This window comes from Lepus europaeus, chromosome 18 (genome assembly GCF_033115175.1).
Source record: "Lepus europaeus isolate LE1 chromosome 18, mLepTim1.pri, whole genome shotgun sequence".
In the NCBI taxonomy this organism is placed as follows: Eukaryota; Metazoa; Chordata; class Mammalia; order Lagomorpha; family Leporidae; genus Lepus; species Lepus europaeus.
In genome coordinates, this window is record NC_084844.1 from 68,634,850 (window position 1) to 68,660,011 (window position 25,162).

The 25,162-nt window shown below is 40.2% G+C and overlaps 2 protein-coding genes across 6 annotated transcripts in view; one reads left to right on the top strand and one right to left on the bottom strand.

Moving 5' to 3' along the window:
* Nucleotides 1–4,420, top strand: part of LOC133747076 (zinc finger protein 260-like) — a 313,614-nt gene extending 309,194 nt beyond the window's left edge. For 3 of the 5 annotated variants that reach the window (XM_062175218.1, XM_062175216.1, XM_062175217.1), the window contains exons 6-7: nucleotides 60–152; nucleotides 2,223–4,420. In XM_062175218.1, coding sequence (XP_062031202.1) covers nucleotides 60–152; nucleotides 2,223–4,195 — 2,066 coding nt within the window. In that variant the 3' untranslated portion in view covers nucleotides 4,196–4,420. Of the gene's footprint in view, nucleotides 1–59; nucleotides 424–2,222 lie in introns of all 5 variants that reach the window. The other 2 variants (XM_062175220.1, XM_062175219.1) reach the window with 2 other exon arrangements.
* Nucleotides 1–25,162, bottom strand: part of LOC133747078 (zinc finger protein 717-like) — a 380,365-nt gene that overhangs the window by 53,883 nt on the left and 301,320 nt on the right. The window lies entirely within an intron of this gene.

Consider the following 25,162-nt stretch of genomic DNA (forward strand, 5'->3'; position numbering starts at 1 on the left):
ACTTCTTTAATTAACCCAAGATAGTGATTTCACAAAGTCTACATTGTTTCCATTAATAGGGTACTGCATGACCAAACCTGACTTGATCTTCAAGTTGGAGCAAGGAGCAGAGCCCTGGATGGGGGAAGAATGCCTACATCAGAGCCTTCCAGGTCAGTCTGCACATAACGGGCAGGGAGGCCAAAGTAGAAGCAGTGCAGCAGATATTGACTGGTGTTCTTTCCATGATTTTTTCCCAAGTCTTACTCCTGAAGACAGCTGGTCTTGTGATTCAGACACAGACATTCTACAGTATCTATGGAGATCAGTATCTCTGGTAAAGGCAAAGGAAATGAAGTTTTATGTGAAAATCAACAACTGATGAAAAACCTCCAGAAACTCAAATTATCACAGAGGAGTGTTTACAGAAAGAAACAAGAGGAGGTAACCAGGGCTGACGTCTGCACAATGAGTTAGAAATCAATTTTCAATAATTGAGCAGACTCTGGATTGCAGAAACAAATTATTTAAACTGGTGGGAATGTATAGCCAAGGTGGTATATTGGGACTTTCTGTAACTGTTGCAGTTCAAAGAAGCTGAGGATGTCAGGTTTCCTTAGAAATATGGGGAAACTGTAAGAGTGCAGATAAAACAGAGAATTTCATTAGAAAAATTTCACAAATGCTGTTTCCCTGGGAAGACAGAACATGAGACAACCACATATTCAAATCTTGTCCCATGAATGTGATCCTTCTTAGAGTATAGACACATTTCACTCTTTACCTTCAAGGAAATGATCTAGTAAAACTCCCATATTTATGGTTGAAATATCACAGAAGTATAAAACCCACAATTTTTCTAAAATTGAAAAAGGGGCTTGCACTGTGGCTCACTTGGTTAATCCTCCCCCTGCAGTGCCGGCATCCCATATGGGCCCTGGGTTCTAGTCCCAGTTGCTCCTCTTCCAGTCCAGCTTTCTGCTGTGGCCCAGGAGGGCAGTGGAGGATGGCCCAAATGCTTGGGCCCCTGCACCTACAAAGGAGATAAGGAGGAAGCAACTGGCTCCTGGCTTTGGATTGGCATAGTTCCAACCGTATTTGCCATTTGAGGGGTGAGCCAATGGAAGGAAGATCTTTGTCTCTGTCTCTGTCTAACTCTGACAAATAAATAAATAAATAAAAATACATTTAAAAATGGACAGGGAAAAATTGGTTTCTAGATTACAGATGAATAAATTTATTAAATATTAGTCCATTCTGTGAAGTCTTATTCATTTTTGTGAAAGTAGAAAGAGGGAGAAACAGTGAGAAATATATTTTCTATTTAACTCCCCAAATACTAGCAACAGTTATGACTAATCTGAAGCCAGAAGCCTGGAATTTCACCTACTCATCTCTATCACAGGGTCCCAAGCACATGAACCATTATCTGCTGCTTCCCAGTATATATTATCCCAGAGCTGTATTGGAAGCAGAGTAGCCTCGGCTTAAACTGGCACTGTTTTGAGATACAGGCATCTCAAGCAGTGACTTAAGAGATCTTACCACAAAAACCACTCAATCATACTTGAAAAAAATTCTGTTAGTAAACAGGATCATGGATGAACATTGGAAAATCTATGGATACAATTTAATATATTAATGTATTATGGAGAAAACCTGTATATTCATAAATATGTATCTTCTAATCATTTTGTTAAAATTTTATGATGGAATGAGCATATGAGCCTGAGCCATTCTCCCTCATTGCTCAAAGGATATAAACTTTGGAATGTATTCCTTGCCCTTGAAACTCAGTTGGGTCTCACAGCCTATTGCCTTCATACCCCACCCTGCATTATTTTCCAGGTTCCCAAGGCCCCCCACCCAGTTCCTGGAATTCCCCTCCACTGCTGCCCCCTATCCCCATGCCCAGCCTTAGCCCTCCTTATAAAGGTCTAGCCCCTGGGAGTTGGGGCCTTCTGCCACCTGCTCCATCTTGTACACACAGCCAGTTAGTCACCCACCTCTGTGGATTAATTTTCTCTGAATAAATTCTGTCTGGCTGTAAATTGATACACTGTCTCCTCTATTCTACAACTCTTTTCCTAACTTTTTGGTGCCCTATGTGAGGAGGCACCAATGCAGAACTTTTCCTAACATCTTATCCCTCTTAAATACAAGTAACTTCATTCCTTTTACATGAGTATGCTAGGAGAAGCAATTATATTTGATTTAGTGACATTTTTTTTTTCTCACTTCAGTTGCCATGAAACTGGATGAACTGATTAAGACCAACCAGAAAAGTCTGGAGAAAAATCTGAATCAGAATGTTATGAAAAATAATAACACATTAACTCCCAAGAGAGTTGAATTCAGAAAAACACTTAATTTAAGTATAAGCCATATTCCAAAACTGAGTATCAAAAAGAGAAACTATTCAGGAATAAAACCTGAAGAATGTAGTATATGTCAGAATGTGTATCCCCATTGTGGGCCTGATCAGCTACAAGCTGGAGAGAAATTTGATGCTACTACGGTACCTGGGAACACTCTCCAGTTCTGTGAGCCTCTTAATCAACAGCACAAAATTCAGACCATGGAGCAGGCACTTGAACAAATTGGACAAGGGAAAGTCTTCAAAAGGAAGAATATATTCTATGAATCTGAGAAGCTTTTTATGGTAGAAACCTGTAATAAGCCAACTGCCACTATTGGCAAGACAACTCAAATACTACAAGATTTCCATAAAAAGTCTAACCTCAGTATACATCAACAAAGTCCCAAAAGAGAGAACGTTTATAAATATATTGGGCCTGTGGAACCTGTCATTTACCAATCATATGTTAGAATGAATCATAGACCAAATATAGAGAAGAAATCCTATGCATGTAAAACTTGTGGGAAGTCATTCAGTAATAAATTCTGCCATCCCCTCCATCACAGCACTCATATAGTGGAAAACCCTCATGTGTGTAATGATTGTAGAGAAACCACTCACCAGAAGTCAGCTCTCATTAGACATCAGAGAATTCACACAAGGTTGAAATCTTATAAATGTAATGACTGTGGGAAGTTCTTTGGCCAGAAGAAATACCTCATACATCATCAGAGAATTCACACAGGGGAGAAACCTTATGAATGCAATGACTGTGGAAAAGCCTTTGGCCAGAAGTCAAACCTCATAAATCATCAGAGAAGTCACACAGGGGATAAGCCTTATGAATGCAATGACTGTGGAAAAGCCTTTGGCCGGAAGTCAATCCTCATAAATCATCAGAGAAGTCACACAGGGGAGAGGCCTTATGAGTGCAATGACTGTGGAAAAGCCTTTGGCCAGAAGTCACACCTCAGAAAGCATCAGAGAAGTCACACAGGGGATAAGCCTTATGAGTGCAATGACTGTGGAAAAGCCTTTGGCCAGAAGTCAAACCTCAGAAAGCATCAGAGAAGTCACACAGGGGAGAAGCCTTATGAATGCAATGACTGTGGAAAAGCCTTTGGCCGGAAGTCAATCCTCATAATTCATCAGAGAAGTCACACAGGGGAGAGGCCTTATGAGTGCAATGACTGTGGAAAAGCCTTTGGCCAGAAGTCACATCTCAGAAAGCATCAGAGAAGTCACACAGGGGATAAGCCTTATGAGTGCAATGACTGTGGAAAAGCCTTTGGCCGGAAGTCACACCTCAGAAAGCATCAGAGAAGTCACACAGGGGAGAAGCCTTATGAATGCAATGACTGTGGAAAAGCCTTTGGCCAGAAGATAAACCTCATAAATCATCAGAGAATTCACACAGGGGAGAAACCTTATGAATGCAATGACTGTGGAAATGCCTTTAGCCAGAAATCAGCACTCACAAATCATCAGAGAATTCACACAGGGGAGAAACCTTATGAATGCAGTGACTGTGGGAAAATCTTTGGCCAGAAGTCAAACCTCAAAACGCATCAGAGAATTCACACAGGGGAGAAACCTTATGAATGCAGTGACTGTGGGAAAACCTTTGGCCAGAAGATAAACCTCATAAATCATCAGAGAATTCACACACGGGATAAGCCTTATGAATGCAATGACTGTGGAAAAACCTTTGGCCAGAAGCCACACCTCAAAATGCATCAGAGAATTCACACAGGGGATAAGCCTTATGAATGCAATGACTGTGGAAAAACCTTTGGCCAGAAGTCACAACTCAAAATGCATCAGAGAAGTCACACCATGGAGAAAGCTTATAAATGAAATGACTGTGGAAAAGCCTTTGGTCCCATCCTTGCATACCAAGGATAAATCCCACTTGGTCTGGGTGGATGATCTTTCTGATGCATTGTTAGATTCAGTTGGCCAGAATTTTGTTGCGGATCTTTGCATGTATGTTCACCAGGGAAATTGGTCTATAATTACTTTCTCTGTTGTATTTTTTTCAGGTTTAGGAATGAAGGTGATGCTGGCTTCATAGAAAGAATTTGGGAGAATCACCTCTCTCTCAATTGTTTTGAATAACTTGAGAAGAATTGCAGTTAGTTCTTCTTTTTTTTTTTAACTTTTATTTAATGAATATAAATTTCCAATGTACAGCTTATGGATTACAATGGCTTCCCCCCCATAACTTCCCTCCCACCCGCAAACCTCCCCTCTCCCGCTCCCTCTCCCCCTCCATTTGCATCAAGATTCATTTTCAATTCTCTTTATATACAGAAGATCAATTCAGTATAAAGATTTCAACAGTTTGCACCCACATAGAAACACAAAGTGAAACATACTGTTTGAGTACTAGTTATAGCATTAAATCACAATGTACAGCACATTAAGGACAGAGATCCCACATGAGGAGCAAGTGCACAGTGGCTCCTGTTGTTGACCCAACAAATTGACACTCTAGTTTATGGCGCCAGTAACCATCCTAGGCTGTCGTCATGAGTTGCCAAGGCTATGGAAGCCTTCCAAGGCTTCCATATTTAGACAAGGTCATAAAAGACAGAGTGAGGATAGTAACCAATGATCCTAAGAGTGGCATTTACCAGGTTTGAACAATTATACAGCATTAAGTGGGGAAGAGGACCATCAGTACACACAGGTTGGGAGTAGAGCCATTGGTGGTAGAGTAGAGGTTATGATTACAAAGGAATGAGGCCCAAGTGCACTAGACAGGGCCTAGAACAAAGGACAGAGTCATTATTAGAGGAGCTAAGAAAGGTGCTGTCTAAGCTACAATTAAGTTTTCTGATTGAGAGGCAAATAGAACCTGATAGAAGGGGCTTGATAATAATCTGGTGGGCTTTAGGCCTTGTAAATTCAGAGGCCCAGACCTATCTATCTCTTCACATGGGGTATATCCTAAGGGAGGTGTGAACCTCCTAGGGGAAGGCACTCTGTTGACTCTCATTACTTGGCTGGCCTGGGAGGAGAGCTGGCCAGGTAAAGGCAGGGGGCATCTCTAACAAGAAATTTACAGTTCTGCATGCAATGTTGCTGACCCTACTTGACCATCCCCTCAGCTGCAGTGGTCACTTTGGAAGTTGGGCTGAGTGAAGGGCTTTTCAGCTTAGAGCCAATAAGATCTGTGGCTCTGACCTGGGCATCCTTCGACTCCAGGGCAGGTCCATTTCCAGTGATCCAACTCTTGGCAGAGCTGCCAGGGCTCTTCACAAGTTGACTTCTGCTGAAGCCCAGGCTTACCACATTGAAAGCCACTGCAGTGGACTGGCCTGTTGGGTCTCCTTGAGGGCAGATCACTGTACAGATCAGCCATTAATAGGCCTGCCACCCATTGCTTCTGATGCCGAGCTTTCTTTTCCTCCTGGTTTGTGTTAAAGCAGACCAGAGGATGCAAGTCAAGGGAGTGCCTGTTTCCCATCTCTAATCCTCGGTGGCCTGAACTACAAGTCTATAGTCACAGGCATGTTCTGTAGTAGTTTTTCTAAGGTAGACAATGCCCATGAGGAAAATTATATTCTCACTTTAAAACTTTCTTTCCCTTTGGTCTGAAAGGGAGGTTTTTTCTACTTACTGCTTACTTCGCTGATGGCGAAGTGAATCTAGCTATGAGATTATTATTTGAGTTCTTATTTTGGCTATGCTATTGCAGAAAAATGTTAGCCATCTCTTTTATAAGGTCTAAAGATTAAATTGTGCATCCTACAGATTCCTTCATAATAGAATTAGTTTCCTACCTTGAAGAGACTAGAGAAATGAAAGAACAAGTTGGGCTTAGAATAGAGAAATGAGGGAGCAAGTCCTAGATTGCTTGCTGACAATAGCAATATCACATGAATACTTAGCAAACCGTTTCAACCATTAGATAACAACTTAAGAAAACATTTACCAGAAGGTCCAATGCCTTCTATAAATTTTAAGAATCATGTATTTGAAAACACCTCTTAAATATCTAACATGGTCTAGTTTGTTTAGCCAGTAAACTTAAGCACAACCATCTAAAATATTTTTAGTTTCTTTCTACCAACAAGTCTAAAACATATGATACACAGATTCAGGTCCCACAAATTAAAATGTATCTTTGATTGATTTTAGCAGCTTAAATTATGGACAATCTTATCTATAAGCCATTTAAAATAAAACTCTTAATAAAATTTCCCCATGTGCACATACAATATGTACACACATATAATATAGCATAATAGACCAATATAGCAATTTTAATAATAGCTTTTAAAATCTTTAACTCTTTTTGTAGATTGCCAATTGATTTGAATTGCTTTTTCTTTTTAGTAACCTCAGTTAACCATACTTTCTCTCAGTTGGTACTGTTAACACATTATTGGCTTCATCTGTTTACAGAGCCATCCCAAAGTACTGAATACAATAAAGGTGGCTGGAAAAAGTCCATAGGAACCTATAGGAGGACAGCTAAACTCAGAACCAACAACGCTTTAGTTTTATGAGCAGCAGATCATATATAACTGTGGATGACAAAAGACTTTAAGTCGCCATGTTTAAAATTATAAACTCATCAACCAACAAGAGGCACTTGCTTACTTTACAGTATTTTTGAAAGCACCTGTAGGATTTTACAAGTATTTAACCCTTTAAGTCTCTGGGGCTTTCTCATTAAGATAACTATCATGTCTAGTAACACAAGATCATTAGACTTTTTAATTCTCAAACATTTGTATTAATAGCATTTTCCATTATAGAAACTTAAAGTCTGGTACCACATCACATCTTGACAGTCCTTCTAATATACTCCAAATAGACTGATTAGTTGGTGTCTCTATAAGATGAGAGACATAGGTCCTTCGATTTTTTCAGTTGGGCCCAAACTGGAAAAACCAAAGTCCAGGATTTACTGGAAATTTTAGAGACCAGATTGTTTGAAACTTTGATTTTTTGAATGCCTGTCAAGAATGCCAAGAAGGCTCAAAATCCAAAATATCTGGTTGAAATAAGATTTCTTAAAATCATGACATAACATAGACCAAATTTGATCATTGTTACAAGGTGATTATTCAAATCTTTGAAAATAAGCACATATTTAAATAACCCATAGCTCTTAATAAAAATTCAGCTGTTTTTGAACAATTAGAATTTAACAGACATCAAGAGAACATAATAGATTACTTTAACACATTGCTTTAACAGAGCATCAGAGTTTAATTCTATGTCAAAGAGAAATTGAGCTTCCTGTGATCTTTTGCTGTGAGGTTTCCTTCCTTTACCTTCTTTCATATTGGTGACCATGTTTCTGTGTTTCTGTGTGTAAGACATCTTTAAGCATCTTTTGCAGGGCAGGATGAGTGGCAACAAATTCTTTCAGTTTCTGTTTGCTATGAAAAGTCTTAATTTCACCTTCATTCACAAATGAGAGCTTTGCAGGATATAGTATTCTGGGCTGGCAGTTTTTCTCTCTTAGTACCTGGGCTATGTCTCGCCATTCCCTTCTAGCTTGTAGGGTTTCTGATGAGAAGTCTGCTGTGAGTCTAATTGGAGATCCTCTAAGAGTGATCTGACGTTTCTCTCTTGCACCTTTTAGGATCTTTTCTTTATGTTTCACTGTGGTGAGTTTGATTACAACATGTCGTGGTGAGGATCTCTTTTGGTCATGTTTATTAGGGGTTCTATAAGCTTCCTGTACTAAGATGCCTCTGTCCTTCTCCAAACCTGGGAAATTTTCTGCTAGTATCTCGCTGAAAATGCCTTCTAATCCTTTCTCCTTCTCCATGCCTTCAGGAACTCCTAGAACCCGAATGTTGGGTTTTTTAATAGTGTCCTGTAGATTCCCGACAATATTTTTTAGATTTCTAATTTCTTCTTCTTTTCTTTGGTTTTCCTGTTTCCTTTCCTGTTCTCTGTCTTCTAAGTCTGATATTCTTTCTTCTGCTTCGCCCATTCTGTTTTTAAGGCTCTCTAATGTGTTTGTCATTTGATCTATTGAACTCTTCATTTCATTATGATTTCTAGTCACTATCAGAGTTTTTTGTTCCACTAGTTGTTTCATTTCATTTTGATTCCTCCTTAATATTTCACTTTCACGAGAGAGATTTTCTATCTTGTCCATGAAGGATTTCTGTAGTTCAAGAATTTGTTTTTGAGAACTTCTTAATGTTCTTATCAATTTTTTGAGATCCGCTTCTTGCATTTCTTTGATCTCATCATCTTCATAATCTTGAATTGGGGTGTCTTTTTCATTTGGGGGCGTCATAGTTTCTTCCTTGTTCTTGTTAGCTTGGTTTTTGCGTTTGTTGTTTGGCATGTTGGAGATATTTGGTTTCTTCACTGTGGTGTTTTTTCTTGTTACACTATGGCTCTATATTAAGTGGACTGTCTGCTTTCAGTGGAGCCTTAGAGGCTTGAGATGAGTGTGGCCTGAGAGCTGTGTTTGGTTCCTCAGGGTGGAGGGTGTGTCCAGGATGACACTCCCAGGTTAGGTGTGGTAAATCTCTCTTTCTTTTTTTGATTCAAAAGGGAAGTAATTCCGCACAGCTGAACGTAATTGGAGGTAGTTAGCAGGCAAATGATATACCCACAGGAGCCAGAGATCAGAAGCTCTTTCCCAAGGACCACACAGGGAATCTGTGCTGCCCTCAGTGTGGGCTCCAATTCTCCTGCAGTCTCCCACTGGGTTGCCAAGTTAGATACTAATCTCCTGTTATTTCACCCCTCCCCACAGAGTCAGGTTTTTCTGCTAGGCTCAGGGCTGGTGCAGACCTGAGGTCGCCCTGCTTATGACGTATGTCCAAAATGGCGCCTGCTCTGTCTTGCTCGCCTTTGAGAGGTGAGCGGAGAGAGAGAAACTTGTGTCCGTATCAGTCACTTTTTTTATTTTTTTTCTCTCTCTTCTAGTTAGCCTGGTGAACTTTTCCCCACGGAGTTTCAAGCCTCGTTCCCTCTAGCCTCCTCTTTCCGCTTGCCTGCTGGTATCTCAGGCTATGTAGGTTCGGCTCACCTCGCGTTCCAGCGCTGGTGCGTTGAGTCTGCCGCTGGTGTCCCGAACTTGGGCTCCCACGCTCTCCACGCAGGTCCACTGTGAATCACTAGTTCCGGAAGAGTTTCCTCTGCTGTTTCATCCCCTACTCTTCCTTGACCCTGCAGTATCTCCACTTATATTGAACTTTCTCTGCCCCCGGACTAAGTGTGCTCCCTGCCTATTCCGCCATCTTGCCGCCTCCACCCATAGTTAGTTCTTCTTTAAATGTCTGTCAGAATTCAGCAGTGAAGCCATCCAGTCCTGGAATTTTCTTTGTGGTGAGGGTCTTTATTACTGATATCATTTCCATCTGGTTGTGGGTGTGTTTAGTTTTCCTATATCTGTGTTGCTCAATTTAGGAAGGTTTTATGGATGTAAGGAAGGTGGAAAGCCTTTTTGCTGTAATTCATAACTCATAAGATATCAGAGAATTCACACAGGGAATTTTCTATATGACCTTTTTGTACAAGTTATATCTCATGAAATATTAGAGAATTCACCAAGGGGAGAAATGCATGAATGTAATAAATGTGAATAAGCCTTTGTGGTGCAAATCAGACCTCATCAAACATAAAAGAATTCTCATGGGGAGAAATTTTATGAATGTAATGACTCAGAGCCTTTTACCATAATTCAGCCCTCACTGTACATCATCAAATTCATATAGGGAAAAACCCCTTTGAAAGTAAAATCCCTTTAATTAGAAGCCATACCTCATAAGACAACAGGGAATTCACATGGGAGAGAAACATTATGGGTGTAATGAGTGTTGGAAAGCTCTGCCCAAATCTCTCCTTATATCAGAATGCACAACATATATATCTAATGAATGAAATAAATGTGAGAAAGTCATTTCACATAAGTAATGCCTCATAATCCATCATGGAGTTTGAACAAGGGAGAGACCTTAACAATATAATGAAGGTGGAAGAGCTTTTCCCCAAAATTCATGTAAGTATTGTGACAAAACCTTTTGCTGGAAATCACATCCTATCTAACAGACTCATGTAAGTGAGAAAGCTTATAAATATTATTAGTGTGAAAATATTGTCAGAAGTCAATGGTACATCAGAGAATTGACACAGGTGGTTTCTTAGGAGTATAATGATTGTGTAAAAACCTTTTCTTTATTTCAGGCTTGTATAGATATAGAATTCACAAAAGGTAATATTCTTTGCATGCTGTAAATATGATAAAACCTCTAGCCAGAAATTAGACATCAACAGACTTCAGAGGATTCATAAGGAACAAAATTCCATGCAATGTCTTTGGAAAAAGTATTTCTGCTATAAATCAGTCTTCAATTCCCATGAACAGACTCACAAATGAGAAAACATGCATGCATAGAAAAGTTTTGTACCATAAATAATCTCTAGATGGTAAACTAATAATTCACACAAAAGAAAAATCATGAGTGTAATGGAATTGGGAAACCCTTTGCTGTAAGGCAGATTTCCAGGAAGCTTAGCAAGATTACAGAAAAGTCTCTGAAAATGTAACGTCTGAAAGAATTGTTAGCATCACAAAGTGGAGGATAGCTCAAGTGCATGTGTTTTTGTGACCTGGCATCCAAATTGGTATCTCTTTTTCTTTGATGAATTCCTTGTTTATTTATTTAACAGATTTAGAGACAAAGTGTTCCTGTCCATTGGTTTACTATTACATGCCCACAATTGCCATGGTAAGGTCTATGGCAAAAGCTGAGTGCTGAGGGCTGTGAATCTGATTCATCACTGATAATGCTGAAGACATTGGATCCTGGTTCTTATGCTGTTATGCATGGAAATGTTTTTCTAATTTCATTTTCAAATAGTTCATTGTTAATATAAAGAAATGCTTCTGGTTTTTAAAATTTTATTTAAATAATTTGTGATCAGTGTGTACTAGTCAGACATTATTACAGGGTGTAGTGCAGTATTTGCACACATTTACACAGTAGATACTGATCAAGCTAAGCAACTACAGTTTTATCAATTTTTTTAAAGATTTATTTATTTGAAAGACAGAGTTACAGAGAGAAGTAGCAGCAGAGAGAGAGAGAGGTCTTCCTCTGCTGGTTCACTCCCCCAGATGGCTGCAATGGCTGGAGCTGTGCCAATCTGATGCCAGGAACCAGGAGCTTCTTCCAGGTCTCCTACTTGGGTTCAGGGACCCAAGGACTTGGGCCATCTTCTACTGCTTTCCAGGCCATAGCAGAGAGTTGGATTGGAAGAGGAGCTGCCAGGACTAGAACTGGTGCCCACGTGGGATGCTGGTGCTTCAGGCCAGGGTGTTAGCCCACTGTGCCACAATGCTGGCCCCCAAGCAACTACAGTTTAATTCTTCTCCATGATTTGAGACTACCAGCTCCTCTCTTCCAGTTCTTTACACAGAACCTAATACGGTTGAATGTAGTCATCTCATTATATTATGGAACACCAGAAGTTCCTTCTGCCTCTTTGTATTTTGTTACCTATTATCCAATCCCATTCTATCTCTAGCTGCTTCCCTTCTCAGCCTCTAATAATCACAGTTCTGTGTTCAGATCCATTATTTTCTTTCACTTCCACATGTGACAAGGACTATGTGACATTTGTGTTCCTGTTTCTGGCTTATTTCAATTAATTTAATAATATTTTGTTCTTTTTTGTATCTAAATGATGTTCCCCTGTCCATTTTTTTTCATTGATGGACAGCTAGATTGGTTTCAAATCATGGCTGCAGTGAACTGTGTTATGGGAAAATTGCTGTATCTTTGATATGCTCTTCTCATTTCCTTTGAATAAAATTTCCTTCTTATAGATAGCCAAGAGCAAGATAACTGTCAAACGGTATGTCAATTTTTATCTTTATTTTAAATTTTTGTTATTTATTTGAAAGAGTTACAGATAGAGGTAGAGACACAGAGAGGTCCTCCATTAGCTGGTTCACTCTACAGATGACTACAAAGGCCGGAGCTGTTCCATTCTGAAGCCTGGAGACAGGAGCTTCCTCCGGGTCTCCCACATGGGTGCATGGGCCCAAGGACTTGGGCCATCTTCTTCTGCTATCCCAGGACATAGCAGAGAGCTGGATTGGAAGAAGAGCAGCTGGAACTAGAACTGGCACCCAAATGGGATGCTGGCCCTTCAGGCCAGGGCTTTAACCCACTGCACCACAGCGCTGGCCCAAATTTTTATCTTTTTTAAGGAGTGACCATGCTGTTCTCCATAACAACTGTACTAATTTGTGTTTTCACTGACCATATATGAAGGTTTTCTTTTCCCATATGCTCTCTAGCATTTGTTATTTTTTATCATTTTGGCATAAAGATGATATAATATTGTTCATGTTTTTGTGTATTTTGAAATCAGTTATTTTGTTTATTAAATATTTGTCTATTTCAAAGGTGGATTTAGAGAGAGAGGGGGATAGACAGAGATAGCTTTCGTCTGCTGGCTCACACCCCAGAGAGTTTTAATAGTTGAGCCTGGGGCATGCTGAAGTCAAGAGCTTCATCTAAGTCTCCCACATGAGTGGCAGGGACCCAAGTCCTTCATCCATCTTCTACTGGTTTCCCAGGTGCTTTAGCAGTGAGCTAAATTGGAAGTGGAGAATCCTAAACTCAAATTGAAACTCACATGGTATGCTGGCCTCACAGATTGCAGCTTACCCCACTTAGCCACAATGCCAGCCTCTCTATCAATTTAATTCCTCAAAAATAGGTCAGTAATGTTGGCATCTATCTCATTTTGTTTTCTCTCTGTTATTATTCAACTTATTGATGTCTTATTTTTGTTCCCATTATTCCTCTCAATTGCTCTACCCGTGGTCAGTAGCAGCTGCTGTGTTGCTTAAACGCAGTGTATGCTTTAGATTCCTCATTTACTGAGTGCATGTCATTCTCATAGCACTTCCCTGAAATTCTACTATGTCCCAAATCCTCTTCTAGGCACAGAATTCAGGCCACTTTTCTGTTAGGCCTAGATCTTGCCTTTAACATACTACTTGGAATTCAGTAGCTCATGAAATCTGCAGACTGCATAAATGAATGAATATTTTGAGGGCTGTGATTTTGTGGGGGAACTTCATAAGAGACCGAAGGAATAAAATAAATCAAAAGTATCCATAGTATATAAAATGTATACTATTTAACAAGTCACAGAGAAGAGGAAGAAGAAGGAAAGTAGTGAGACTAGAAAGTTTGTGGCAAGACTAACAGGCACTGGTTGAGAACTTAATAAGCCCGTTAGGAAAGCAGTAAGGTTTCTTTATCTCCCTGTAGACTCTGCTCTCCAGAGGCGAACAGGGTCCTCTAAACCCACTTGCTGCACACACAAAAACCTGAGCGTTGTATTCTCCCACAGATGTTGGAGACTGATATTGTGTTCTGATTTATATTTACATAATGGCCAGTGACATTGGGCATAGTCACATGTTTTGACCATTTACATTTCTTCTGAGAAATGTCTATTCAGATCCTTGCCTGTTTCTTCACTGTAGTTTTTGCAGTTTTTCCAATATATATATATAAGTTCTGGAAATCTGTAAACATTCAGAGTTTAAATTTTTTCTGCCATTCTGTTCATTGTATCTACACTCTGATGTTTACTTTGTTTTGTAGAAGTATCTTAGTTTGATATACTCAAATGTCTGTTTTTATTTTTGTTACTATTGCTATTGGAATCTTACCCAAAACTATTGTCTGTTGACAATATTTAGAGTTTCCCTATGTTTACTTAGGTTTTGGTCTTTTGATTAGATTTTTAGTTCACTGTGAGTTCACTTTCACATAGTGTAAGAGATGTTGGAGTCTATTTTCAGGCTTCTACATATGGGTAATCAGGTTCCTCTGCACCACTTGTGAAAGAGATTCTTCTTTCTCCAGTTCATTTTAGTTCCTTTGTTAAATATGAGTTGCCGGTAGAAATTTGGGTTTATTTCTGTGCTACCTATTCTTTTCCATTGAACTATGTGTCTGTTATTATGTCAGTGCTAACACTTCTTCTTTTTGTTTTTTGCAGTTTATTTATTTATTTGAAAGGCAGAGTTACAGAGAAGTAGAGGCAGAGAGAGAGAGGTCTTCCACCCACTGGTTTACTCCCCAAATGGCCACAATGGCCGGAGCTGTGTTGATCTGAATCCAAGTGTTAGGAGCTTCTTCCAGGTCTCTACGCAGGTTCAGGGGCCCAAAGACTTTGGCCATTTTCTACTTTTTTCTCAGGCTATAACAGAGAGGGGTATAAGAAGTGGAGCAGCTGGAAAACATACTGGCATCCACATGAGATGGTGGCACTGCAGACGGTGACTTTACCTGCTTTGTCATAGTGCTGACCCCTGTAATATGTCTTAAAATATGGTATGATGTCTCCAGCTTTTTTTGTTTTATAATATTGCTTTAGACGTTAAGCATCTCTCATGTTTCTATATGAATTTTAGCATCATTTTTTCTAGCTCTGAGAAGAATATCGTTGGTATGTTGATTGGGATTGCATTGAATCTGTAAATTGCTTTTGGTAGTATGGACATTTTGATATTATTCTTCTCATTCACAAACATAAGTTTTCTGTGAGACTGTCAAAAAGCCTTGACAAAAATTGGACTTTATTACACAAAAATTGATCACTTTTTGGGATCATTTAAATCCATATTTTTGCACTAATATTTGATAAATAATGAAAGACTCTGAGCATTTTAGTAGGAGAAATTAAAAATATTTATTTTACCAATTTCTTCAAATATTGTTTAGATTTGATATTCAAATATTGTTTAGAGCCATTGTAGTCCCTCTAAATTAGGATCATTTTGCTTTTTGCCTGTTAAACTAGTCCCTTGATTCAACAACCCTTTTTAATGTAATGTATACTTAAAATGTCATTTCATAAGCTAAAAAAATGACAAAGAAGGAAAAAGAAGGGAGGGAGGTTGAGTATATAATTATGTTCTTTGATTTGTTTCTATAAACTATATTGAATCTTTTAAAAGCTAATTAAATTAAAACTCTAAATTGGACCATTATGGCCAATATTTAAAACAAGTGATTAAAACCTGTAGATTTCTTCAATTTTGATTATTTCTTATTTAGAATATCTAAAAGAAATCCGGTTTCTCACTTTAAAGTATACCAATGTACTAGAATTCAGTATTAAATGACTTTGTTTAAAAGTGTTATTTAATCTATTGCTTTAAGTGGTAATACTATGGCCATTGAAAAACAAAATCCTTATCATTTTTCATAAAACAGAAAGGGCCTTTAAAACATCATCACTAAAAATATTAAGAGACCTAAAGTATAGCATTCTTAAAACCCAAATGATACCACTCAAGATTTTCAAACATGCAGGGATAGTTCATGTCAAGTAACTAAATAATTGTTAAGTGTATATATGTAATAGCTTCTATAAATTCTTTTGGCAAGGGCTGGTACTGTGGCATAGTGGGTGAGGCTGCCAGCTGCAGTGCTGGTATTCCATAGGGGCATCAGTTCAAGACCTGACTGCTCCACTTCCTATCCAACTCTCTGCTATGGCCTGGGAAAGCACTATAAAATGGTCCAAGTCCTTGGGCCCCTGCACCTGCATAGGAGACCAGGAAGAGGCTCCTGACTCCTGGCTTCTGGTTGGCACAGCTCCAGCCATGGAGGCCAACTGTGGAGTGAACCAGTGAATAGAAGACCACTCTCTCGGCCTCTCCTTCTCTCTGTAATTCTGACTTTCAAATAATATAAATAAATCTTTAAAAAATTCTTTTGGCAAATAGATGAAGCTATTATACATTTCAAATAGCAAACATACTAGAAAAATATATTGAATAACATTTAAGCAACTCATAAGTATACACAGAAATTTCTCACCATAACAACACAGCAACCACTAAATTTCCAAACTTAATTTTCCACAACTTATAATCTTTAACTCCAGAAGGAGTACTAAATTGACAGAACAGTGGCCTATGTATCAGGATACCTAATTCTTTTTTTTTTAATTAAACTTTTATTTAATGAATATAAATTTCCAAAGTACAGCTTATGGGTTACAATGGCTTCCCCCCTCCCGTAACTACCCTCCCGCCCGCAACCCTCCCCTCTCCCACTCCCTCTCCCCTTCCATTCATGTAAGGATTCATTTTCAATTCTCTTTGTATACAGAAGATCAGCTTAGTATATATTAGGTAAGGTTTTCAACATTTTGCCCATATAGCAATACAAAGTGAAAAGACTACCATTGGATTACTAATTATAGCATCAAATAGCAATGTACAGCACATTAAAGACAGAGAACCCACATGATTTTTTTTCGAATTAATTAACTTTCTATGCCATTTCCCCTTAAACACCAAGTTGTTTTTTTTTTTCATTTCCAATTCTCTTTATATACAGAAGATCACTTCAGTATATCATTAGTAAAGAGCTCATCAGTTTGTGCCCACACAGAAACGCAAAGTATAAGGATAAAGTATTACATTGTATATCTAGAGTCAGGACCTAAGCTGATCAGGTCATTGTTTCTTATAGTGTCCATTTCATTTCAGCAGGTTTCCCCTTTGGTGCTCAGTTAGTTGTCGCCGATCAGGGAAAACAAATGATGTTTGTCTCTTTGGGACTGGCTTAATTCACTCAGCATGATGTTTTCCAGATCCCTCCATCTTGTTTCAAATGACTGGGTTTCATTGTTCCTTACTGCTGTATAGTATTCTATGGAGTACATGTCCCATAATTTCTTTATCCAGTCTACTGTTGATGGGCAGGATACCTAATTCTAATACAGAATTATCCCTGCTACAACTTACCTATGTGACCTTGATCAATTCACTTTACTTCTCTGGGCCTTGGCATTGAGCATCCTCATGTGATAAAGGAGGTTTGGGTAAGATCAGTTGTACTCAAGATCGACTTCAATGATCACTGTTTCCAAACAGGCACCTTAAGGGAAAGTAAAGCTTTAGATCAAAGCTTACATTTTTAAATATAAATATGTTTTAAACTCTTTCTACAACTAGTACAAAACAACACATTCAAATGTGTACCATGCCACTTTTCAATATTTGGGACTAATTAATACATCATTTTAGAGCGTTGTCTTGAGGCCAGCACTGTGGTGTCACCGGTAAAGCCACTGTATGCAGTGTGGGCATCCCATATGGAGGCTGGTTCAAGTTCCGGCTGCTCCACTTTCCATCCAGCTCTCTGCTATAGCCTGGGAGAGCAGTAGAAGTTGGCCCAAGTCCTTGGGCCCCTGAATCTGCATGGGAGACCCCGAAGAGGTCCTGGCTCCAGGCTTCAGATTGGCATATCTCTGACCTTTTAGGCCATCTGGGGAGTGAACCAGCACATGGAGGACCCCCCTCTCTCTCTCTCTCTCTCTTCCTCTTGTTCATTATCTGTGTAACTCTGACTTCCAAATAAATAAATAAATCTTTTAAAAAATCAAAAGAATATTGTCTTGCACACAGTGAACCACTAAGTACAAGACATTGTTAGTAATATTAGATTGAAATATTGAAATAAACTAGGCAATAAGCCTTAAGATGCAAATTAATACCGAGAAATATAATCTCAAATTTCTGTGTTCAACAAGGTAGTCTCTTTTTCACTACTAACTTTATACTGAATAAGATATTTTGATATTTTGTTAAGAATAAATTTATCGGGGGCCAACACCGTGGCTCACTTGGTTAATTCTCCACCTGTGGTGCTGGTATCCCATATGGGCACTGGGTTCTAGTCCTGGTTGCCCTCTTTCTGTCCAGCTCACTGCTATGGCCCAGGAAGGCAGTGGAGGATGGCCCAACTGCTTGGGCCCTGCACCTGCATGGGAGGCCAGGAGAAAGCACCTGACTCCCGGCTTCCGACGGGTGCAACTCCAACTGTGGCGGCCATTTGGGGAGTGAACCAATGGCAGGAAGACCTTTCTGTCTCTCTCACTGTCTATAACTGCCTGTCAAATGAAAAAAATTACTAGTTTTTCATGAAATCTGCAGTTTTGAAAAGATTCTAAAATCCTTCCAATTCTAAATGTCTATGACTCCTAACTCATTAGCATGTATTGCATTCTTTACATCTAAGTAATCCTAATTCACTTTTAAATGATTAACAGATCTGCTGTTATATATAAATACATGCTTTTCCAAAAATCATACAATAAGCAGGCTACATACCTTACTTCAAGTAAACTGCCATATCCAGTCCTATAAATTGTAAATAAGACAGTTTCAATTGTTCAGCATTATCAATTATAAATTCCAATAGCATAGCAATAGTCATAAGAATAAAGGGGCCTATGCTGGGGCGTAGCAAGTAAAGCTGTGGCTTGCAGTGCCGACATCCCACATGGGTGCCAGTTCAATTCCTGGCTACTCAAATTACTATCCAGCAGTAGAAGATGGCCTGGGCCCTTGGGCTCCTGCACCTGTGTAGGAGACCAAAAAGAAGCTGCTGGCTCCTGGCTTTGGATAGGCACACAGCCACTGTGGCCAAATGGGGAGTGAACCAGCAGTTGGAAGATGGCTCTCTCTCTCCTTCTCTCTGTGTGTAACTCTGAATTTCAAGTAAAATAAATCTTTTTTTACAAAGGAATAAATGAAAAGGAAGATGAAGATTACAAAATTGTTGAACTTTTATTTAATAAATATAAATTTCCAAAGTACAGCCTTTGGATTACAGTGGCTTCCCCCCCCCCTATAATTTCCCTCCCACCCATAACCCTCCTATTTCCTGCTCCCTCTCCCATCCCAGAATATTACAAAATTGTATGAAGGACATTTGTATGGTAAACAAATACACTGATTTCTAATGTAATATTTGAATACTTGAAGCAGGAAAGCTAAGTACTTCTTTGCCAAAATAACATGTTTTGTCCAGTGTAAAACCCATTTTCCATCCCAATACACAAAGGGATTTGGGACAATAAGGAAAAAAGAAGCCCACACATGCAGAAATTTTAAGCAAAACAAAATAGAGAATGTGTATTTAGTTTCATGTAAATCACATGAGAATTAATAGTATTCCACCAATTTCCAACAAATATTTTTAACTTTAATTAATGAATGAATTTTCATTTACATAGCAGAAAACTTATACTTTCTCCCATAAAACTGAAACAGAAACTTTTTAAAAGTAAAAACTGATGAAAGAATTTTGCAATACATGCTAATGTTAAGTAGCCCAGCAGAGTTTATTTAGAAATACAAACACACACACAGAAAATAAATACATTAAAATCTTACTTAATAGTTCATGGTAATACAGGATCCAATATAGTGTGCAAAAGATTCTGGATTTCCCAGTCACTTTGTATAAGAAATGATTTGCTTTGCTATGTAGCATGTAACTTCAGATTCCTGAACACCTCCACTTTGCTTCTTACTTACCCTGAGTCCCAGCAAATACAGGAACACAGCTGCTGAATCACTCATTTTTCAGGTTTGGGAGTATCAAAGAATTAACGAGTATAGGCAGTTGTACAGCAGAGACCAAGAATATCCGAGGGAGGTCAGGAAAATCAATTGAACAAGTCAAAATACTATGAATGTATACTGAATGCTCTGTTTTTAATATGTCTTACTTGCCTAAAAAGACATGAGGGCTATTGCTCTCTCTCTTAATACAACTAAGGAGAAGATATCACCAATACACAAGAAAAATGAATAGACAGCAGAGCTAATACAAAATCCCAAAAATCCAAAAGAGAAAAACTGGATATGCACTTACACACATCCTGAAGTGGCAATGAAGTAGAACAAATCTAAAATTAGAAAAAAATCTTTTTTAAAGATATATTTATTTATTTGAAAGCAGAGTTACACAGAGAGAGGCAGAGAAGAGAGAGGGGTCTTCCATCCACTGGTTCACTCCCCAGTTGGCTGCAATGGCCAGAGTTGCGCTGACCCAAAGCCATGAGCAAGGAGCTTCTTCCAGGTCTCCCACATGGGTGCAGGGGCCCAGGACTTGGGCCATCTTCTACTGCTTTCCCAGGCTATAGCAGAGATCTGGAAAGGAAGTGGATCAGCTGTGACTCCAACCAGCATCCATATGAGATGCCAGCACTGCAGGTGGTGGCTCTACCCACTACGCCACAGCGCTGGCCCCAAAAATTCTTGTCAAATTAAGAACATTTAACCTTTGTTTTAGAATGAATTATTGAAATATCTAAACTGGGGGAATGCATAATTTCTTTCTTTAGAAATCAGAAGAGAAAAAGAACACTTAAAGGCTACTGTGACACCACACAGAAGGAATGGAGAATCATGACCTCAATTAGCCTAGGGACAGAATAAAAGGGAGGGAAATAGGAACAACAGAATTAAGATGAATAAGCTTTGACAGCTGAGAGAATTTGAATGTAAAGAAAAGGCATGCAGTTAACTGAAACAATAGAGGAAAGTCTGAGAGGAAAAATCATTGTTAAGACATATTAATGGGGCCAGTGCTGTGGCTTAGTAAAGTCAACACTTGCAGTTCTGGTATTCTGCATGGTCACTGTTTTGAGTCCCTGCTGTTCTACTTCTGATCCAGATCTCTGCTGATGGCCTAGGGAAAGAGTAGAATATGGTCCAAGTGCTTGGACCCCTTCACCTGGGTGTGAGTGCTTAGAGGAGGCTCCTGGCCCCTGGCTTTGGATCAGCACAGCTCTGCCCACTGTGGCCATTTGGGGAGTGAACCAGCAGATGGGGGAACTCTCTCTCTCTCTCTCTCTCTCTCTCTCTCTCTGTGCTTCTGCCTCTCTGTAACTCTGCCTTTCAAATAAATAAATCTTTTTTTGAAAAAGACATATTAATGAAATAATTACATAGAAATTCCAGCAAGCAATAGAAAAATGGTAGTTAAAACCATAGTTATAGCCATATCAGGACAAGGATAACAACCTTCTACCTTCACACTCTCACCCTTGAAATTCCCATATGTTTGACATCATTCTCATTATTTGAGATTTCACAGCATTTCTCTTTTTTTGTTTTTAAGATTTATTTATTTGAAAGAGTTAACAGAGAGAGGAGAGGCATAGAGAGACAGGTCTTCCATCTGATGGTTGGCTTTCCAAATGGCTACAATGTCTGGAGCTGTGCCAATCTGAAGCCAGGGGCCAGGAGCTTCCTCTGGGTCTCCCATGTGGGTGCAGGGGCTCAAGGTCTTGGGCCAACTTCTACTTCCTTCCCAGGCCACAGATGGGAAGTGGAGCAACCGGGTCTCAAATCGGCACCCATATGGGATGAGGGTGCTTCAAGCCAGGGCGTTAACCCACTGTGCCACAGCGCCAGCCCCCACGGCATTTCAATGCAAATTAACGGTATTTCCAGTGCTGGCGCTGTGGCATCACAGGTAAAGCCATGCAGAAGTGAGACGCATGTGCACCAATCCAGGCCTCCCACCCTGCTCATGCACTCCTGGGCCTGGCACACGGCACCTCCCCCTGCGAGTGTCACAGTGCCCGAGTTTCTCTCTCTGCTGGGATTGGCTGCCGCCCCAGAAGACCCGCCCTTCGTTGACAGGCCTCTTATGGATTAAGTGAGCCGTTGCCACCCGCTGGGCGTCCAGGTGGAGCTCCGGGTCCATCCCAGGCCGGCAGCTGCTCCCTGGAGCCAGGTGCAGTCAGCAGCTCTGCGGGCACTGGAATGAGCTCGCTCAAAAGCCAGTCCCAGATGCTCCTTGGCTTCCCACAGGCAGGGTGCAGGGCTGGAGGGCCTGGCTGTTGCTGTGCTCACCTTGGGTGCACAGCAGGGTGCGGATTCAGGGTCCGCTCCCGAGTCCTTCAACAGTTGGAAAGGAGAACACAGACGTCCGCTCAAGAGTCCACGCTTGCCCCGACTGAGGACTGATTTCAGCTCGAGGCTCCAGGAACCTGTGCGGCCCAGGTGGCTCAGCCGTTTACTCAGCCGCTCCATCACCGGGCTCACACGTGGTGCAGTTCTGAGAGGACAGCGGACAGGAGCAGCCCGAGTGCCCAGACTTGAGAAGTGTAGATGCAGTGAGGAACCTGGAGAGCTTGTTGTTGAGGGGTTCCTGTGTCAGATGGGGAGGGGCTGGGGGACAAACCGCTGCTCTAATCCCCGAGATCGCCTCGTGTGTGGGGGCATCTGGGGACTCATGCGGGCTATTCGGGATTTTATTCATACTATTGTTTTAATGGTGAAGATTTTCTGGACTCACAAAATGTAAAATGATGATTTCTTGAAAATGATAATGGCAGCACTCATATGTCAGCGAATCCTGTACATTTATTTGTGTTTTAAGTGATTTTGTTGTGATAGTAGTAGAGATATTTATTTTTTATCCCTAAGTATGAACAAATCCCTATGTTAATTTTTCTGCGTTATGCTATACGTAATTCCAGGGACCACCAGTCATCCCTCAGCTTACTTCAGTAAGTGCAGTTAGGTCAGTTCAAGTTGAGGTGCCTCAGCTGCCTACCTCCGCTTCCCAAACCAAAGGCTTCACTTCCCACACAATTCACTGAAGTCCCACATCCTCCAAGAAGCTTTTTCTGTTGTTATTCTCACTGTTTGAATCAAATGAACCCTCTCTTCCTCAGGTAAGGGCAGCAGATATATTTATACTGTAATTGAAAAAATATTTCAGGTGGTGTGATAGTACAAAGGGAAAACAATAAAAGCTATCCAAGACATACTAACAAGAGGAGTGGGCATTCAGCCTAGCAGTTAAGTGAATGCTTGGGATGTGCACACTTCACATCTGAGTTCCAGAGTGTTTTTTAGGGGTCAAAGTAGGTCCAGGCTGCTCACCACTAGACAGGCCATTCACCAGTAATGAGTCAGTGAAGGGAAACAGGTTTCTTGAAGAAGCCAGCATTCTTGGGATAGAGAGCGTTTGGGATCAAAGAGGTCTGCTCTTACTCCAAGAATGCTGGCTTAAATAAAGCTGTCTAGTTGCATCAACTCTTTTCTCGGTGAATTGGCTGTTCAGGGCTGACCTGCTTAGGCCTGATTTTGACTGGCAACAAATGGCAGCCAGGAGTGGGCATCTAGTCCTCACATGTTACTGGGGAGAGGCGTGCACTGCTTGTGTCCACCAGATTGCTCTTGGTGAGCTGACCCCAAGGCCGGGATTTCAGGGCTACCCTCCTTAGCTGCTGAGTCCATTTGCATGGACGCCTTAGCTCTTGTCCTTACTGTGACATCAGCGCCTGTAAACACTTTGTTGGTACAGGGAAACAGTACTTTTGAAGTCCTGGAGCTCCAAGACTGGGTACATTGAACTCAGTGCACACTGGAAATCCTGTTTCTGTGCCATTTGCTTGGGCTCCTGCAAGTTGAACCTCACTTAGGTCATTGGTTCCAGTTCTGGTTGGTGTGAGACAAGAATCTAAGACTCTAATCCCAATCCCTCTGCAAGGAGGGTTTGGTTTGGGTGAGTACACTGTGTGAGAATTAATCTTTGGTAAAATATTGGCAACTCACATTCCATCCAAAAGCCCTCTAAGCCCTATCCTAGCTGATTAGGGTAACGTCTAGTTGTGGTTCAATGACAGAGAACAAAATTGGAAATACTGCATGGCTTTATTGTATGTGTTAGATTCCAAAGAATGAGGTCTAGGGACTCCCCTTGTTCTCTCAAAGCCAGTTGGAGCTTTCCCCAGAAGCCCCTGGTACAGTTGCCAGTGGGGAACAAGAATCATAAGAATAATGCCATTATCTGCTGCCTTCCAGTCACATTAGCAGGGAGCTGGATCAGAAGCAGAGTAGGGACCACCATTATGGTGGCAGGGATGAAGCTAATACCTATCATAGCCACATGCAGTATGGGTGTCAGCTTGAGTCTCAGCTACTCCACTTCCAATTCAGCTCCCTGTTGATATGCTTGGAAAAGCAGCAGAAGATGACCCAAGTCCTTGGGCTCCTGTGCCCACATGGGAGACCTGGAGGAAGCTCCTGGCCTTGGCTTCAGCCTGGCATAGAGCTGGCTGTTTTGGCCATTTGGGGAGTGAACCAGTGAATGAAAGAGTCTTCTCTCTCTCTAACTGATGCTTTCAAATACATGTTTTTTTTTTTTTGAAAGCAGTACATCCAGGACACCATCCAGGCAATTCTTTATGTGATGCTGGCATTGCAAGTGTTGGCTTGACCTGCTGTACCACAGCATCAATCCCCATTTTATACTTTTGATGCTACTGTGAATGGATTTTCTTAATTTATTTTTCAGTTTGTTTTCAATGTATAGAAATACAAATGACTTTTGTGTGTTGATTTTGTATCCTACAAGTTTACTGAACTTATTTATAAGTTCTAATTTTTTTGATAGAGTCCTTTGAATTTTCTACACACTAAATGGATATACCTGTACAGAGAAACAATTTTACTTTACACATGGAAAGGCTGTATATGGGCTGCACCATGAAATTATAAAACAACCAAGATGCAGAAGGGCAAATAATTGGGCAAGGATACCCAATATTGTAAGATTATCACTTTTGTCTGAATTAGTCTATGAATGGAATATAGTCCCCATTTAAGTCCCAATAATTTACACTTTAATAAAAATGTTTAAATATCCTAATAATACTTCAAAAATTTAAAACACAGCATTCAAAAACATGGGATAATACACCTGCAGAATATTCATAACTATTAAAAGGAAACAGAATAGTGATTCATAATCATCCTGCCTATGTATGAGATCATCTAGAACTACAAAAGCTACAACAGTAAATTGTCACCACAGGAAAGAACAAGCAAATCATGTCATTTGCCGAATACCCTGTGAAGGGTGCCACAGGAATTGTTTACACTGTGATGTTTTCATGTTAAAGGTGATGGGTTAAGGATGGAGACTAATCCAATTGTGGTCGATAGGAGGAGGGGCCAGTCTTTGGGTC